General features: G+C 26.0%; 1 protein-coding gene across 1 annotated transcript; it reads right to left on the reverse strand.

Moving 5' to 3' along the window:
- Nucleotides 1–495: 495 nt before the first annotated feature.
- Nucleotides 496–17,590, reverse strand: LOC126895132 (uncharacterized). The gene is made up of 7 exons (XM_050666657.1): nt 17,518–17,590; nt 11,511–11,673; nt 11,035–11,465; nt 7,412–7,462; nt 7,152–7,163; nt 6,948–7,061; nt 496–1,641 (listed from the first exon to the last, which is right to left on the reverse strand). Exons 1-7 carry the CDS (start codon nt 17,588–17,590, stop codon nt 1,022–1,024), a joined length of 1,464 nt encoding a protein of 487 aa, XP_050522614.1. The 3' UTR covers nt 496–1,021.
- Nucleotides 17,591–21,098: the final 3,508 nt, after the last annotated feature.

The following is a 21,098-nucleotide window of genomic DNA, read 5'->3' on the forward strand; positions in this document are numbered from 1 at the left end:
ATACAACTAAAAAGTTATTGAAAAGTCAACAACTTAAAATCATATCTATGATTTTTTTTTTATTTCCATGAATCCGTTATAGATTTACATTTATAGGTATACGACACGACAATATTATCATATCGAATAACGATAAAAACGGAAACATATGTCTTTTAAAAATAAGTACTCATTCTTTTATACCCCTCAACTTTATGCAGCTAAAACACGACAAACATAGATGTCCAAGTATTTTCAATAAAATAAATTTGATGATATAAAAAGAGTTGAGGTTGCCATTTAAAAATCAAAAGTTGAAACGAATTTAAGGTATAAGGGTTCTTAGCAGAAATTTTAATTTTTCATGTAAAATAGAGCTCCACAAAGAATGATTATTGTAAAAAAAAAAAATAAATAAATAATGTATAGCTCTAAAATTTTCGAAGATATTTCAGGAGGCGTAGAAAAGGAATCTTGAAAATAAATAAATATAAATATATATATATATGTGTGTGTGTATTTTTATTTATTAAGTAAACTCTGAATGTACACTTAAAATAGTTTTATAAGATAATAACAAAATTACAAACTATGAAAAGAAAAATATAAATTACATAATATAGTTATTAATTAATTACAGGTAAGAGAAAAATTGTATGTAGCCCGCATCCGTTTTTTATTCAGGTAAAAAGAAAATGTGCATAATCTGTGCTCCAGTTTTTCTATAGGTAAAAATAGTTGTACGTAATCTATGTAAGAATAATTTTTTTCTGCTAGTTCTTTGAATAGTGCAGAATGTTATTACCCGATCTATAGAAAAACTGTAACGCACATTTTTTACCTTACAGAAAAATCAGATACCAGTTGACAAATAAAAAAGTAAATTGAGCGCAGTTCAATCGCCGAATAGTTATTATTTAAGATATAATACATATAAATAATTAATATTAAAATTATTCAATATTTAAAATTAATAGTATGAAGAATATTAGAATAAATAATCAATTTCTGAATATTTTAGCTATAGTATTTTTATATATTATTAATATATATTGTATTCAGGTAACAGAAATAGGTATAGTCCCTCAATAACAATGAACAAATCATGAGTGGTATGACTTTTGAGAGGAGGATACATCAGTGAATTATTCATATATTCTGAATTTCCCACAGTTTTATATAGATCCCAATTATAATCACTACTCAGATTTGCAAGCGCCGTAATTGTGTTATTATTATTAGGACCATCTGAGAACCATTTTTTAACTATTCGGGCCATGATATTAAAAAATCTTAAGCAAAATTCTTCTGGTGTATTATCTACAGAGAATAAAGTAGATGTTGGAGTATTCAAATCATCTATAGGTGTATAGTATTTGTACATGAAATTTTTTATTTTATTTGTAGAGTTAAATAAAATATATTGTACCCTTACAGATTCCTCTGGACTTTTAAAAGAAATCAATAACCCATAATAAGAAATTAAAAATAAGTACTTCAAAGCTCTACTTTTCACCAAAGTATAATACTTTTCAACAATTACATTTTCCGCTTTAATTGATATGGTAGTGCCATTATCTTGTTTAATAACATAGAAATCATTTTGGACATATTTCCAGTATGCATCTATTGCATTGACTTCTTGTGACGTATAACTATACACTATAACAGTAAAAACAACGCACCATAAAATTCTCATTTTAAATTTTATTCTTGTACTTATTTAAACAATTTAAAAATTCTAAATATTATAATAATGAAATGAGTTTAAGTGTAACCTATTGTAGTTTTATAGAACACTTTCAATGATTTACAAAAAGATTCACTTATATAAACAATAATAAATAAATCGGTAAATGTCAAGCAAAATTAATTTTTCGCATGGAATTATGAATTATTACATTTATATTTAAACATATTTAAAAAAAAAACTATTTAAAAATATTTATTAAAATATTGAAGTTTCTCATTTTTAAAGAAATAATTTGAATTTTGGTTTTTCATACAAAATATGTTCAACAATAATTTTTATGTGTACCTATGACGACTTATCAATCATTTTTATGGCCGTCTATAGAAATCACAATACAACGTGACCTTCCCTGTTAGCTGGACCCAAAAGACCACTCTGTTCCTCGGGCTACTCCGTGTGAAGGTGGGGGCAGGTCTTCGAGAAGATCAGGGCTTAATAACTCACAATAAAACATATTAACACATAACAAAACCCTAAGGAGTCAGTTTAAACCAGCGCCTTCTATCCTTCTGTACTGAGTGGCGGAGTTTCCTCTGTCACAGCCGAATCTTTAACTGTCACATAACTGACTTGGAGATCGCATAGGCGAGACCTCTCACGTCCCTCGGCTCACTAACATCAAGTCCACCTAGGAACCCATTCGGAACGTTGTCATCAGGCTATTCAGTAGTAGTGTCTTTCCAACCAGCTATTTACAGTATTTGAGTGAATGAGCTTATGAATATCTATGTCTGTGCGCTGAGTGTATCCGTATCGGTAACTGATAATTCTTTAATATGATAATTATTAAAGTCAATAACAAAAGGCACATAAAATATCGCAGAACTCATAATTTAAGCTTCAATGCAAATCTGTGAAGGTATTAATTTTACTATAATTTATTCATTTATTTTTTTTTTAACTACGATGAGAAGATGAGAAGGTATTAATTTTACTGTGAAGTATTATTTTTTGTGTCTGTAATCACTTTTTCTCAGCTCTCATTAAATCGATTTCTATCAACGGTACGTCAAAACATCATAAATCGTATCTAGATGAAGTCATTATCCTTAAAAATCAAAAAAATTTTCCCTTGTTTCCTGTAAATGGGGGAAATCTCCAAAAAAATTGCAAACTATAAATCGCAAATTTTTTATTTTTATTCAATTCTTTTTCTTAAATAACAGCCATAACTTTTTCAAAAAAGTATGGATCAATATAATTTTCTTTTTAATAGGTATTTTAGGTATTTGATGTACAATATTTTTTAATCTGACTACGGGAAGGGATTCAATATGACAACTTTTTCACCTTATCTTTTGAAAGAGTTAATATTAATCTAAAAGAGTAATATTAAATATTCTTAAAATATAATGGCAAAATCGGAAATGCTTATACATTTGATTTTCGATAAATTAAATATTACTCTATATTTTATTCATGTTTTTATTTTAATTTTATGATTAGTATATTATATAAAGAATTTTTAAACAGTCTTAAATAAATAATAATAATAATAATAATAATATTGACTGTTGAATAATTTAATTATTTAAATAAAAAATAATCATATTCTATAAACAATTTTATTGTATGGTTATATATATATATATACATATTTATAATTATTACACATCTGTAGTTAAAGGTTAACTATTCAAAATGTATTGATTCGAAGAGAATCAATCTAAAAAGAGAAATTACATTTAAAGTAATTAAAATTTCAATTTTCAAACAATCTTTATTAATTTTTTAAATAATTTATCACTTATGGTGTCATATTGAAAGCTATAGCATTTTTTCCATATGAAATAATACCTAACACAATATTAAAATATTACAATTCAATAAAATAAAATAAAACTTTAAATGAATATTACACATTGAACTGAATAGTTGAATAGTGGTGAAATATACATATATTTTTGTTATATACATTAAATGTATAACAAATTTTGTTATATACTAAGATTTACTAATCTTAGTTGTCAATATGTCGAGTTCACATGAAAATGTTTGCGGTTTCGGTCGATCATTTATCGATAATGACGAATTAAGATTGCTTTATATATTGAATTTGGGTCACCGACAAACGTTTATTGCTAAATAAAATATAAATTTTCATATTTTTAAATAATACTACATGTATTATATGCCAATCACACAAATAGTTTGTTTATTTCACGCAATGTCGTAGATAGCAAATGTAAAACGTAATTTAATTTGTACTAGTTAAAAAAAAAAAATCGCAATTCGGAAGAAAACGTCCACAATAAAGCTGATGTGGTCTGATTTTTTAGTAGATATCAACGCGCGTAAATATTTCATCTCTCTTAGATTCTATGCATACAAGGCGAACTTTCCACGGAGCCAAGGGGACAAACACCCATTTGGATTAATGTTTCAATTATTAAATGTGGTCAGTTTAAGTAATAACAGATTCGTGAAATATGATTACACATTATCAAACAATATTTTTTTATAAGTTATAACCGTTATTTGTATATAATTATATTATAAACTTATAAGGTAAATGTTTATTGCTATAACTACCGTATACTTTTTCAGAATTTTCAACGTTCATTTATAAAATATGATGGTTAATTTTTACCAAATATTTCGCGTTTTAGGGAACTTCTTTTAAAGTGGACACATTTCAATAGTTGTAGGAGGGTTACTGGGTTCCCTTAAGCCCCTCACCTCACCTGAAGCCTTGTACCATGTTCACAAGTGTGAACTTGATTTACAGAAAACATATTTATAGCAAAGTTAAAATATGTTATGCTAATATTAAAGTATAAACAACATTACAGTTATATGTAAAGTATACAATTTTAAAAGACACAGTTTAATTTTTTACGATTATTTATTCGCACTTTACCGAAAATATGACTAATTACAATTCAAGAACAAATGGTTTATAAATGTTTTTTTCTCTATGCAAATTTTTGACACACCGATTATATTTATTAGTTAATGTACCATGGCATTATGTTTTTTGTTTTATCTTAATATAAAAAAAAATTTCCAATTCTTCGTAAATTATAGATTCACTTAGTCTATACGAGTTAAAATTTTAACACGCAAAAAAAAGAATATGTCAATTTTTAATAACTTTATTGTATTATTTAATGTAATAGTATAAGAATGTCAAATTTTTTATGTATATGATAATGTATAAAACCTATAGACATATTTTGGGATAAACTACAATGACTCATTGGTTATGGATAATTAAACTTTATATAACTTTTAACGCACATAATTGGGCGCCTCACTTATAATAACGTTTCAACATATTATTCGGGCGACGCTGTAGGTCTTCCAAACAATGCTCCTGTGTGCACACAACTCAACCGCATATACTGAGACAAACAACTCTAATGTTTGCACACGACAAATGTATTATAACTATTTTAATATTTAAAATTTTGCATTTTTAATAAAAATGTAGGATTAAGAACATACAATCTTCTTTTAATTAATTTTAGTAGGATACGATCGTCCCGTCGTTCAAGCCACGAGCCGCCACTGATATTTTGGATCAATTTAACAAAATTATCAATAACCGTTAAACTTCTATTAATTCGACGTGAAATTACACGATTTGAAAGAGCAGACTCGTTATAAGCGATAATATTACCCCTTTATTCATCTTTTAGTGGTTTTCCTCTACCCATAGTAAAGGATTTGAAACTAAATTATAATATTAAAGATTTAACATTTTTTATATTACGCATAATTATTGTATGAGTGTTTTGACAATTTTTGAACAAATAAACTTTAGGTATGCTATAGTAAAGTTATTGCCTTTAAAATTTTAACACGCAAAAAAAAATAGGTCAATTTTTATTAACTTTATTGTATTATTCAATGTAATAGTATAAGAATGTCAAATTTTTTATGTATATGATATATTATAAAACCTATAGACATATTTTGGGATAAACTATAATGACTCATTGGTTATGATTAATTAAACTTTTATACAATTATGTGCCTTTATCTTATTGTTATATAGTATTGATATATGCTATTGCTATCATTTACTTTTACAAGAATGTTAAAAATTCTTTTCATCAAAACTAATATAATCATAAATCGTTCACACACCAATGATTCACTTAGGCTATACGAGTGCTAAAATAACAATCCAATATCACGGACGTAGGACCATCTTGTACGATGTGGTATTGTTTAATTTAGGATTTCAAACACATTTTTATAATGTTGGCAGTGTTTTACACAGACACACACTTACGACTATACAAACCCGGTCGGTGACCTACTGCCACCGCCCAATAAGAACAATCATGCCCAATAACAAGGACCCCGAGATGAGGTGCAATGGCATACCCTAGGATTTTTCGTGTCACTAACGCAAATCATACAATCCTCAAAAACTACTAAATCTATGCATTTGATTTTTTTTATCAATGTAAAAACCACAAGCGTTTATGCGGAGGGACATGTAGTCAGTTTTGTAAAATCAACGGATTAAGTAAAATGTGTCTGTTTATTTCTATGAGCTTTCCAAATTCTTAATAATAAAGTTGTTAATGTTTTTCTACAGTATTTTGTTACTGGTTATAACCGTTATTTGTCCATGTTTATATAATATATTGTAATGTAGGATAACGTTTTATAAAATAGATAGTTGCTATTACTATCATTCACTTTTACACAAATATTAAAAATTCTTTTCATCAGAAATTAATTTAAGCATATATTTTTCGCATACCGATTCACTTATACGTGTGAACCACTAAAACACACAATCCAATATCACGGACATAAAGTATCAATAATTTACATACACAAATATTTTACTTACTATTTATGAACATATTCTAATTTAAATTTGAGTTTAAAAAACACGACTTCAACAACATTCTTATTAAATTTTTACAAAGTTAACAAAAAAAAAAAATGTTATTGGGAACAATTGTGGACAGAAAAGTCACACATGGTCTTATTTTTTAGTAGATATGAAAGCGTGTAAATACTACATATATCTTAGATTTTACATAATACCAATGTAGTGTAAAACATTTTTTACTAAATTGTTAATGGATATTTTTATTTATTATTCACTTTAACATGATATTTTTATTTAGTTTCATACATCATCAGATAAACTAATAAATGTAATTTTTACATGAAAATCGATAAAACATATAATAATAGTCTTATTACGTGTGTTTACTATATTGGTTAAATAACTACTGTCACTTACATAACAAAATATGTATACAGCTAGGAGACCCTGTGTTTTTTACCCATGGATCGTCTTCGTCATCACAACAATCTTTCAAGCGTAGACCGCAGCAATAACATTTTTGTCCATTACCTAAAAACAATATACACTTATACATAATGTAATTGATTAACTGTACGAATCGTAAAATTACATTAAATTTGACAATATATTATCACATACCTATGTATAAAACTCAGAATCACAAAGGATAGATATTTTTTATTCCAATTTTTGTTTTTGACAGTTTTCAAAAGTTTTTAAACGAGTGTTGAAATTGACAAAATTTTTTTGTTTTTGTTTAGAGAGTTTAAATCTAGGCTGTTTGCTATTAACCGTTTAGCAGTATAATCCACAGACATCATATCCTAAATAAGAAAAATAGTATTATAATTTCACGTAAAATTAATCTAGATTGTCATGTACAGTTTTTAATTACTTACTCAAATTTTCATCGAGACGATTTTCATATACGTTTCCTTGCTTTCCACTATCTAATTTTGATCAAACACTCAAAATGTATCAATCAAATAAATATATGATGACGGAGCGCAGTCTGTAACCCAACCTGTGCAAATGAGGGGCACTAACTAATATACATGTGTACACATAATCGTACAGTCATATTTACTCGTTTATTTAAGAAGCAAGTAATCATTACGTGCCTTAACATATTAATGGAATATTTTTCTTTTATATATATGAATATATAAAAGAACAAAAAAATACTCAATTGTTAAAAAAATAAATTCAAATTTAAGATTTTTTTCAATTTTTGAGGGTAATGTCTTCGACTAGATACAATTTGTGATCTTTTGACGTATCATTGAAAGAAATCGATTCGGTGAGAGCTGAGAAAAAGTGGTAACAGACAAAAAAAAAAAAAAATAAAAAAATAAACACATCTTAGTAAAACCAATACCTTCTCAGCTTCGCATCGAAGCTAAAAATAATTATCATAAAATTTGGCAAATAATTGTTCTATTTTAATAATCTAAGATTTCGTTAAAAATCATGATCAAATAACAGTATTATTTGAGCATTTTTAAATTTAAATTTATTTATTATTTATTATAACAAAAAATTTTGAATGTACACAAGATATGATATGAATATTTGAAATTTATCAATATTATTAGCTTTGATGCGAAGTGAGAAGGTATTAACTTTACAATAATGAGTTTTTTAATTTAAATTTGAAAAATATTCACCGAAAGTATATGAGTATACTGATTGTTTAAATTATTATACTTTAAAAAAGATACTATAAGTTGATAGTAAATTATCTATGTTTAATAGATGTTTCGCTTTAAGTACAGATTGTTTACTTTATTATTTCGTATTGAAAAAATCACTGTTAACCTCTTTCACAAGAAACAAAAAAATATATTTATAATTCATTTTTTAGCTTCGATGCGAAGCTGAGAAAGTATTGGTTTTACAAAGATGTGTTTATTTATTTATTTTTTTTGTGTCTGTTACTACTTTTTCTCAGCTCTCACCGAACCGATTTCTTTCAATGATACGTCAAAATATTACAAATTGTATCTAGTCGAAGACATTACCCTCAAAACTTGAAAAAAATTCCCTCGTTCCCCGAAAATGGAGGAAACCTCCAAAAAAATTACGAATTTAAAAATCGCTAATTTTCGAAATTTTTCAATTTTTTTTACTTTAAAGTACCATAACTTTTTAAAAAATGAACATATCATTATAATTCTTTTTTATATAGATGCATAATGTCATTACTTTTCATTTGGTATAGTTTTTTCATAAATTTAACCCTTTACTTGCCCACAGGGGGGGATTTAAAATGACAACTTTTTCACAAAAAATTAATTTTTTCAACTTGATTTTTGAAAATGTTCCGGAAGGTCTGACACTTTTATATATATATTAAATTAAAGTTAATGTAATATACTTTATTATGGTAAAAAAAAATTTCGGACTTTATTTTATCTTCACGGTGAAAATGGCTACCAAATGCTATTTTTGTGTGAAAATTTTCGATTTTGTATTTTACATTTTTAACTTTATTATGCTATAACTTTTTGAAAAATGTATGGATCAGTACAATTTTTTCGTGAGGAGTAGTATTTATATACATCTTTCATTTGACATACTTTTTTTTTAAATCGGACCATTTCCCTTAATACAGGGGAGATTAAAAACATAAAAAAGCATATAGAAAGTAGAACTATTTCAACTTAACTTTTGAAAGTGTTCCGGAAGGACTGTACACAAATCAACTAATGTTTTTTTAAGACGAGTTCGTCGTTTTTAGTTCTTCTCGAGTACTCCCGTTGGATACACTGGTCAGCCCCAATCCCTCAAATTAGTGAACTACTAAAGGGGTAGAGTTTAGAGCAGTCAGCACAGTCTAGCTCAAAAGTAGCAGACTGAAGGGGGTGGCTTCTCAAAATCCACCAGCACAACTGCCTTTTCACTATACCTACTAATGGTTAAGCCCAAAAACTAGCCAACACGCACACTAGTTATTAAGATCGACTGAAGGACCAGTTGCCCAACCTTTACTCTTTCTGCACACACACCTACACAATTATAACAGCAAGGTGGATATAAAATATTTGCGCTAAGTGCAGGTTTTTAAATAGTTATTTTATTTCAGAAACGTAATAAACACAAAGTCAACATTGTAACACAAAATAAATGAAATCATACAAAATACAAAGTTAGTCCTCACGTTTTTTCGTCAAAACGTTCAGTCCCACTATACTTTTCATATTTCCATTTTATATTCTTTTTCCCACCATTATTACCTTGCTTACCCTGAATTTCCTTTTTATATGATATTATTACATCGCTTAAAAATTCAAAAATTGCTTACTACTGTTGTAAATTTTATATTATACTAAAATCGATGTTATTCAATACTTCCTCAGCTATTTGCTACAAAATAAAAATTAAGTTATTCAATTATAGCCTATTTCAAAAATAATAACATTAAATGGTAGAATAAATTAATTTTTGTATGTTCTATAAGCTGTAATTTTTGAAACTTTTGTACTTAGTTATACAACTAAAAAGTTATTGAAAAGTCAACAACTTAAAATCATATCTATGATTTTTTTTTTATTTCCATGAATCCGTTATAGATTTACATTTATAGGTATACGACACGACAATATTATCATATCGAATAACGATAAAAACGGAAACATATGTCTTTTAAAAATAAGTACTCATTCTTTTATACCCCTCAACTTTATGCAGCTAAAACACGACAAACATAGATGTCCAAGTATTTTCAATAAAATAAATTTGATGATATAAAAAGAGTTGAGGTTGCCATTTAAAAATCAAAAGTTGAAACGAATTTAAGGTATAAGGGTTCTTAGCAGAAATTTTAATTTTTCATGTAAAATAGAGCTCCACAAAGAATGATTATTGTAAAAAAAAAAAATAAATAAATAATGTATAGCTCTAAAATTTTCGAAGATATTTCAGGAGGCGTAGAAAAGGAATCTTGAAAATAAATAAATATAAATATATATATATATGCGTGTGTGTATTTTTATTTATTAAGTAAACTCTGAATGTACACTTAAAATAGTTTTATAAGATAATAACAAAATTACAAACTATGAAAAGAAAAATATAAATTACATAATATAGTTATTAATTAATTACAGGTAAGAGAAAAATTGTATGTAGCCCGCATCCGGTTTTTATTCAGGTAAAAAGAAAATGTGCATAATCTGTGCTCCAGTTTTTCTATAGGTCAAAATAGTTGTACGTAATCTATGTAAGAGTAATTTTTTTCTGCTAGTTCTTTGAATAGTGCAGAATGTTATTACCCGATCTATAGAAAAACTGTAACGCACATTTTTTACCTTACAGAAAAATCAGATACCAGTTGANCTTACAGAAAAATCGGATACCAGTTGACAAATAAAAAAGTAAATTGAGCGCAGTTCAATCGCCGAATAGTTATTATTTAAGATATAATACATATAAATAATTAATATTAAAATTATTCAATATTTAAAATTAATAGTATGAAGAATATTAGAATAAATAATCAATTTCTGAATATTTTAGTTACAGTTATATATGGTAACTATTTCTAAATTGTATTCCCTTAACATCAATATTTGTAGGTCACCTACAATACTACCCAATTGAGTAATTCGATCATTTTTTTTAGGAGGATACATCAAAAAATTATTCATGGTTACTTTATAGCTGTTAATTTTGTATATATCCCAATTATAATCACTACTCAGATCATCCAACGATGTAGTAGGTCTACCATTAGTAGGTTTATCTTTGAACCATTTGTCAATTAGTGAATTCATGATATTAAAAAATTGTAAGCAAAAGTCATATGATGTAATATTTTCTTCTTCAGATAATGCAATTAATGAATATAAATCATCAAAATATGTATAATTTTTGATCATAAAATCATTAACCTTATTTGTAACCATTATTAAAATGTTTTTTACATACAAATGTTCTGATGGATTTCGGTTTCTAAAAACAAACAACAACCCATAATAAAAAATTATAAATAAATACTTTATAGATCGACTCTTCACCAATCTAAGATACATTTCATCGTTTAACTCATGATATTCTGGTACAAAAACTCTGTTATAGCTAATACATTGATCCAGAAGGAAATCTTCTTTGACATAATCCCAGTATGCATCTAATGTATTGACTTCTTGTGACGTATAAACTATAACAGTAAAAACAACGCACCATAAAATTCTCATTTTCAATTTTATTCTTGTACTTATTTGAACAATATAAAAATTCTAAACTTATTATAATAATGAAATGACTTTAAATGTAACCTATTTTATTTTATAGAACAGTTTGAATGATTTACAAAAAAATTCATTTATATACCACTTAATCGAAAAATAAAAATTCAGAATTTTTTTTATTTGTGCATATCTCTTATGCAAGCAATAATAAATAACTTGGTAATTTTCAAGCAAAATTAATTTTTCGCGTAAAATTATGAATTATTATACTTATATTTAAACATATATATATATATATTTATAATATATAAATATATCATTTTTTTAAATGTATATTCTTTTAAATTATTTTGAAATCCGTAAAAAAATAAATGATAGCTGTTTTACGAAACAGTTACTAAACACGTGATAGGTTCACTTTTCAATATACAGTTTTGGCATGCACACGTGTATTCTATATATAGTTTAAGTCTCCGAAATGAAGGTGATAATCAACATATTGATTTTATTATAGACTTAAAAAATAACACTAAATACAAGTTACTTTCAGAGAGCAAAGAATGGTGTAGAAATAATAATAACTATAATATGAGTAATCAATATGACAATAATTTAAACCAAACACAAGTAAATAGTATCATAGAAGTAATAAATGAAATACAAAACGATAATGATATCTTATTAGAAAATGAAACAAAAAAAAATTGGGCTTCCCTAAAATGTATTTACTTACACAAGATGAAAATGTTTTGAAAACCATAATTATGACATTCGGTGATCAAGTCAAAAATGTTTATGAAACAATACATGATAATATTAATAAAGTTTATGAAAAAGCGAAAAATTATTTTTATTATGACTTTTGGGTCATTGCTTTAAATTTTTTTAAATATTATAAGGACAGTTGCATTACATTTAATAAGAAAACACTTACTGTATGCTAATGAAAGTTGGAAATTAAATTATACCTTTTTTCCATATTTCAATGTAGGCCAAGAAATAATGACAATGTTTCTCTCAGAAAATCATTTCTTTAGACACAATAATAACCAAGTGTTCAAAATTGTAAAAAAATTAAATAGTTTAAAAGAGATTTAAAACGGTATAAATGTGTCACATATAAACAAATTTTAAAAATTGAAACTGTTATGATAACTTTGTTACCAACATTTGTCAATAAAAATTCTAGTGATCAATTTATTGCTAAAGATTTAGATAAAATGTCATATCAAAACAAAAATGTTATTGACAGTTTTAATAATGAAAATTAAAAAAAAATAAATTCATTTCAAAAAATGTTTGATTATGCTGCATTAAGTGTTCATTTCAAGAGGATCATTTTTTATCTACAGTATTTAGAAACTAAATTTGCAGAGTATAATTTTGAGCTTCCCCTATCATATATTGAAACATTTCAGGATTATAATCAATACTATCGTCAACGATAAAATAAAATAGTGGCCACAAAATTTTAATTTCTATCAGTATAAGTTATTAATTAATTAATTATTGCCATAATACTTTTGTGTTGTGAAATATTAAATATCATTGAGAGAACCTTAACATTTATAAAAATATAAAGTTTTATTAGGTAGTTTTTTTTAACGTATCTATACATTTACTATTATAATATACCAAATAAAAGATGAATAATACAAAAATAAAAATAAAATTTTTTTCAGAAATGGCGAGTACCATTTAGACTATAAACATTATAAAAATATATAGTTCTTTCATATCTTTATTCGCCTTAAAATTGTATTAACTTTAATTTCTTAAAAATTCATATTTTATTAGTTAACATATAATTGAATGAAACTAACTAAGAATATGTCTGATCGTTAAGAACTTTAAAATCAATATTTTTTGAAGTTATTAAAACATTTATATAATAACTGTAGGTAAAGTGCATTTCTATTAATGTTATTTCTAGGCATTTATGAACTCAACCTCAACATGGGTGAGAAAAGAAGAAGAGAAAGAATTAAATTTGTTTATATTATTTAAATGTAAAAGAAAATATTTATAACGCTAGTCATTTATAATCTCTTAAAATAATAATTATGTTATAAAAATTATTTTTGATATTTTTTAGTTTCATATATTTTTTTATTTATTAGCTAGTAATAATTTAAGCAAGTGATTTATCAAATATGTACACCCAAAAAAAAACCTCAATCAATTTTGATAAAGAAATTTTATCAAGGGTTTATGATAATGTTTTATTTATACGAACAAAATAATTATTGTTCAAGACAGGAAAAAAAATTATTATATTGATAAATATATCATAGATTCAATAGTAATGATATATTTATCAAATTGAACAACGAATTTATTATATAGATCGAGGTTTTTCTCTGGGTGTAATATCCGAGTGAAATTTTAAAACATAGAAATTGTGATATTTAACAAATTTTCAACAAAGTGCATTTTGTGATAGTGATGTTAATCAATTTCAATTTCAATTTTATCAATTTTTTTTTTTTACATTTTTGTAAACATCAACTTAAAAGTATCTTAAAATATCATGTTATTAGTCAAAAAAAAAAATTGACAAATAACATGATATTTTAAGATTATTGTTATTATATTGAAAATCAAAATAAATAATAATTATAGAAAAAAATTTGTTTTTATGATTAAATAGTTTTATATGTGTTACTTGTTTGTTACTATTTATTATTAGTAATTATTTAAAAAAAGCATCGATAAAAATATTACAGATTTTAAATTAGCAAAAAAATTTGGTTTGGAGAAATATATTTTTGTCTTTGATGAAAATTTCTCGTTGACTAGTGCTATTAAATATAGTGTTATAAATTAAATCAATAATATTTTGAGCAGACAATTTTTTATATTAAGTATATTTCATATAATTTTGAAAGTTTTCATTGAAATAAGGATACAATATCGCAATTTTAGAAAATATTGATTAATGTTTCTATGAAAACAAAATAATTTATTCATAATTTAAACTACTAGCAGTGGCGTATTAAAAGTTTTAGCAACCCGGAGCAGTATAATGCACAGATCAATGTATTTGATACCGCCTCCTAAAATTTTCTGTTCGGCAAAGAAAAATTTCTTGCTTACTCTAAAAAAAAATTCTGGCGTAAACAACAAAAATTAAAAACGTCATTAGATATATTTTTATCCAAGTACTATCGAATTCATCGGCTATGACTATCCCAAAAATCTGAGGTCATCGTTTTTGTTGCATTCTGGAACTGTTACCCCAAGTATCCTCTTGTATACACATGCCACTGACTAATAGAATAGTATTATATAAGGATGAATTTATTTTAAACAAATGTACTTGTTCTAATGAAAAAATCAAAAAAATATGATTAGACCCTTTTTAATACGCTTATATTAGTTTCACTTGTATGTTGTGTGTTTGTGTGAATTTGTTGTTTGTAAATCTCCAACGCGCTACGTGATATTATTCATCCCGTCGTCTATGACCTTGAGACTAGACGTCATAACGCATTTACCCCACCCCGCTCTCCAATCACCGACATCAATATTTTCCGGTATAATTTTATTTTTGGTTTTCGTACCCGTATACGTGTCCCTGTCATTAATTATATATTTATAAGCAAATTTTTATTTTGACTGACCAATACCGCCCGCGTCGATTGCGTCTTACGTATATATATTTATATATTCCTACCGCCGCTGCCGCCGTTTATACCTTTGGTATAACGTTCCCCCCGCCCACAAAACAAGGCTATACCTAGTGCATGATATATTTACGTACTTAAGTCACTTTACATGTATATATATATTATAGTTACTATTAAAATTTACATATTAACATGCTTTCATTCCGATTACAAAGGATGATTACCGTATCGTTATTTTTTGTCACTACCTCCACGTTTTGGGAGTGGGTAATTTACGCGCCTGCTACTTTCCTTGGATGTGATAGCCATTCCTCAGACTCCCTCCCCGGAATGGAACCCTGATTTCCCGTTACCCGTTATAACCATGATATTGATAGTAACTACTATCATAACATGAAACTAAAAAGTAAAAAATAAATATAGTTTAAAAAAACTAAAAACACACGCTTCTAAAGCACATCGAACTAAAAAGTTACAAATAATTTTTAGTTCAATGTGCTTTAAAAGCGTGTTTTTTTAGTTTTTTTAAACTATATTTTTTAATAACTGTTTTCATTTAAAAAACTAACAGTGATTTTTAATAAAATATTAACTAACAGATTATTTTGATTACATTTATTTATAACATTTTATTATTTTGTATAAATCAACACACAAAATTATTATTTTTTTTTCATATTTAATTTTAAATGAATATTCAAAATATTGTTTTTAATTAATTAATTTTATTCCTAAGCACGTTTTTTTTTTATCTATATTTTTTATATAACTACTCCTTATTTATTATTCCAAATAATATTATAATATTACTTAATATCCTATAATTATTTAAAATAGTTAAAGACACTTGTGCAATATGATACCATGAAAGTATTTGTATATAGTTGTAATGGTATTTTTTAACATAATTATTTTATATTAATTAGTGGCATTTAACACACAGTAAATTATGGTGATATATTTAAAAATTAAAATATATTTATACAGTCAACAAATTCTATAAAATCAAATTTGCATTCAGTAAATAATAATTTTAATGAAAATTTGACTAATATTAATTTTGGCCTACTATAGATTGGTTTATTTTTTTTTTGATTGCATGTTCATACTTATCATTAATAACTCCTTAAAATATTAAATCCTTATAATTATTAGTTTCATAAAATTATTAAAACGGCTGTTGGAAAATAATGAAAATCAGCTAAAATTTTATCTTTTTTTATAACGAAAATGATTTTTTAAATTAGCCATAATTTATTTATATTAAATTGATTAAATATATAACGATGTAAAATTTTCTATTCCTTAAAACATGACTTTTTTAGAAGTATTAACAAAAAATTGGTAAATAAATTTTAAATAAGGTGACAGTGAAATTTTTCAGTTGTTAATACAAATACTTTTTTTTTATTGACTGAAATTATTAAATGTAAGTTATCGTTTGTTGAATAATTTTTACTTTTTTTTTTAGATTCTATACGCAATTTTCAATAAAAATAATAAATTAACTGTTTTAATCTACATTTTACTTTTTTAGGAACGAAGCTGAACTTAATAATTTGCGCTTTTATTTGTTATTTGCTGGTTAATATTATACCATTTTGTTTTTTCACGATAACATGAATATTTAAAATTTAATTAAATTATATATATATATATACATATAAATTATAATTTAAAAAAATATATTGAAAATATAAATTTAAATCAAAAATATTCAACTCAAAGAGCCATAAAAATTGTAATTATTTTAATTATAATAATTATAATTTTTGTGGCTTTTTGAGTTATATATTTTCAATATTATTTAGTTTTACATTAATATTTTAAATATATTAATTAATTATAAATAATATTAGACACAAGTGATCAATTCTTATTATAACTAGAAAATAATTTCTCACCTTTTTTCTTTTGCTAAACAAAATTTTTTTACTCTGAATTGCTATTTAAGAATACTCAAATGAGCAAAAAAAAAAACGTGATCATTTCTAAAAATTTAAACATTGCAATTTATTTTGTTGGGCATACAACCCCCTAACTACCCTGGATGCGTCACTAAGCAGCACTCACTTTCATTACATACCCACCTACTCTATCTATTATAATGCTTATAACTCAATATGTATTAGTTGGTGTATATTATATGAGCTAGGATACCTCGGAGCAACCTGAGCAACTTACCCAGTCCTAAGTGTGTTACGTAGGAGGTGTTCATGTCGTGAGGATATGGTGAAGGCATATGCCTCCTTCCCATAGCATGGTGAAAGGTTAAGAATATAAGAGTGGGGTCCCCTCTTTCTTTTAGCTGGTACATTTGATAACACAAATATGGGGGGTTAAGAGTAAATCTATATGTGAGGATACGCAAACACATACGAAAAGTGGGGATATACTATGAAAACTGTATAGTTTATTAGAAATTACGAATTAAATTGTAATTAATAAGTAATCACGAAATAGAAATGATTAAGTGATGTAGGAAAGGGCTAGTATGTAAGGATATGTGTACTGTGATTTACTAGCTCCCCTATAAAGATATGTGATTTTTCAGCATAAATGAACGTGAAATCCTTGATAAAGTCATAGTGTCATCAAGAACCATCAGCTCTAAGAAGATTCTACTCTAAGAAGTTGGTGAATTATACCAAAAGCAAAATGAATTCTTATTTCCTTTATTATTCCTGATTAGTTTTTCTATGCTTAAAAGTATACTATATGAATAAATATTTACTGTAGCAATTATATTCACATATAATAGAACATCGGTTTTATCTTAATATACACTACTTTTTAATGATACTATAAATAAATAAACTCACACATGCACACATATGCATTTATAACATTGTGTCTAATGTAAGTATAACATAATAAAAAGTAACCGTAAAATGGAAAATAAATTTTAGTACTCATATTAAATGTAATGTAACTCGAAAAATATTTATTTAAATGAAGAAATAGTAAATACCTATTTTGTTTAAAATTGTCTTTTAAACAACTTTTGTACGAAACTTTTTTTTGTATATTAAATATTTTTTTGAGAAAATTAAAAAAGCTCATATTTTTAAACTTTTCCAAGGCTGTAAAAAAAAAGCTTAATTCCAATCGATTAGGTCTTTTAGTATGTCATTAATAGAAATCTTAATTCAACTTTTAAAAAAAAATTATTTGGTTGGGAATTTTTTCCGCCATTTTACCTTTGTTGACTGGCCTAATATGCGTGCTTTAAATTATGTTGGCTGTGCCGAATGCGTGTTACGACTTATCATTGTATGACTTATATGCGTGCACATATCATTTAAATAATCATGATAAGGTGTTGTGATTTGTTTTTGCGCGTGCGAGATAGTCAGCTGTGTACTACTTCGGATTGGTTCATGCACGGGAATTTGTGTGTACACCCACTCAGCTCCTTTCCTATTTTGAACGACATTTGCACTGCTCACCACATACATTGTCACTTTACGATATTTTTTTTTATTCAAATTATTCTCAACAAAATCCGTCACTGAGTAGTAAAATTTGTTGACCCCTACTCTAAAGGCTAGTCGTGGTGTCGCCATGGGACCGCCGACTCAAACGACGGAGATTTTGTAGGAAATTAGCCATTGTCGGAACTGGTTGTTGGTTAATTTTCGCCAGTAGCGGTCGTGATTTTTTTGTTGTGTGCGCTGCAACTGTTTATATATATATATATGTTTTTTCATGTGTTTTTTCTATATTAAGTATATAATTTTTTTTTAAATTTTATGGCGTCGCCTCAACCTGCTCCTATTCTTTAGCCCTTCGGAGCTGGTAATGTATACCTAGTATTTCATGTTTTGAGCCAGAATATTTTTTTAGTGCGCCGTGCACTAAGCACGTGAGGCGAATTGTATTTTTAGGTGTCCCTATTTTTTTTTTCAGGTCCCACAACATGGCAGGCGTGTTACAAGACCACCTGTTATGTTATATATATGTTTTTGTGATTTTTATATGTATACTTCAATATACTTTTGAATGAGAGTGATAAGTAATAATTGCCTTATCTAATTTCTTATCATGGTATTTATGCCAAGTTTGTAATGTATACACACTATCATCATATGTATACACAGTAATCATGAAAAGATAGCGTTTTCTTCTGTCCTTTTCTCAATACGTATTTCAATGTTTATAACCGTAAAATAGTACATGAAAATTCAAATTTTTACAAACTTCAAAACGCTACAGAATATTTACTACTGAATATTAATAAGATATTTTTTTACTAAAATTTTTCTTAAATTCTACTCTACAAAATAGCTATCTTAGATTTTTTTTTTACATTTTATTTAAAATTTAAAAATAATTAATATTTTTAATAAAATGTAAAAAAATTAATTATTGAGATATAGCTATAGACCTAACGTCTAACTAATATTTAAAAAAAAAATCAGCTAAAAATATTAACTGGATCAAAAGTTATTTAAGTTGTCAGTGAGTGGTGGGCCACCCTGTATATAGGTTTGATTTTATATTATATTGGGTGATGTATATATAATTAGTACATTTATATAATTAGTCTTGCAAGCTAGTCTAACTGCTTAAAACCAGTCGCTTACTTAGGGCGTATACCCACCGTGCTTAGCGGTAATGCCGCAATAAAGAGCCGGTGAGTACCCAAAGACGTTCTTCGTATCACTTTGTAAAAGTGTAGGTGTAACTATTTGTTTTTATTAATATCTGTTTTTTTTTCTCCGTTTCTCTTTAATTTGTAGATCGTTCGGTTTTTTGCTTCGTATTAACTTAATTTTTTTTTTTTATTACTTAATAAAATCCCCTTAATTTAATTTAACTATTATCTTATTTTTTTTGCGTGTTCCATCTTCAATGGACTCGTGTATTTTTTCCTTTCAAAAATCATCTCCCCATAGTTATAAGGTACGGCAAATGGCCTTGTATCATCATGGTTATATAACAACTATCACGAGGATTTGGTGTACATCAACTATCAACAACTCAACAATCATCAAATACAACTTTTTTTAATATATTTTTTTTAAATCCTACACCCAGAGAAAAACCTCGATCTGTATAATAAATTCATTATTCAATTTGATAAATATATCATTGATTCAATAATCAATGATATATTTATCAATATGATATTTTTTTTTCTTGTCTTGAACAATAATTATTTATAAGAATAGTTATTTTGTTCGTATTAATAAAACATTATCATAAACCCTTGATAAAATTTCTCTTTCAATTTTGATTGAGGTTTTTCTTTGGGTATACTGTGGTCCGACAGTACATTGTTTCGCCCAGTAGGTAGGNCTGTGGTCCGACAGTACATTGTTTCGCCCAGTAGGTAGGCGACCCTCTTTTGATATTTTTCAAGGCGCCATGAAAGTTACAGATTTCCGTTGTGGCGAATTCAATCAAATATAGTTTTTTTTATGAAAATTGTAACCTTTCAAATATTTATTTTGAAATGATTTATTACGACAAAAAAAAAATTTAAAAATAAAAAAATATTGTGTTTAAATTATAGCAGATTTATATGTTAAAAACAATCAATGCAAAATATCATTTTTAACCTATTTTTTTGGTTTTTTAAAGTTGTTATTTTAAAAGTACATAATGAAAAAAAAATTGAATTTGTTACTATAACTTTTAGATTAACTTCAAGTTTGAAATTTATATTATTAAATAGAAAATTTTATGAGAATTAAAAAAATAGTATTATGAAGATTAATATGTAGTCAGGAAATCGTATAAATAAGAATACTCAAGAGTAT

The sequence above is a fragment of the Daktulosphaira vitifoliae genome, unplaced genomic scaffold (assembly GCF_025091365.1).
Source record: "Daktulosphaira vitifoliae isolate Bord-2020 unplaced genomic scaffold, ASM2509136v1 Scaffold_1, whole genome shotgun sequence".
Taxonomy (NCBI): domain Eukaryota; kingdom Metazoa; phylum Arthropoda; class Insecta; order Hemiptera; family Phylloxeridae; genus Daktulosphaira; species Daktulosphaira vitifoliae.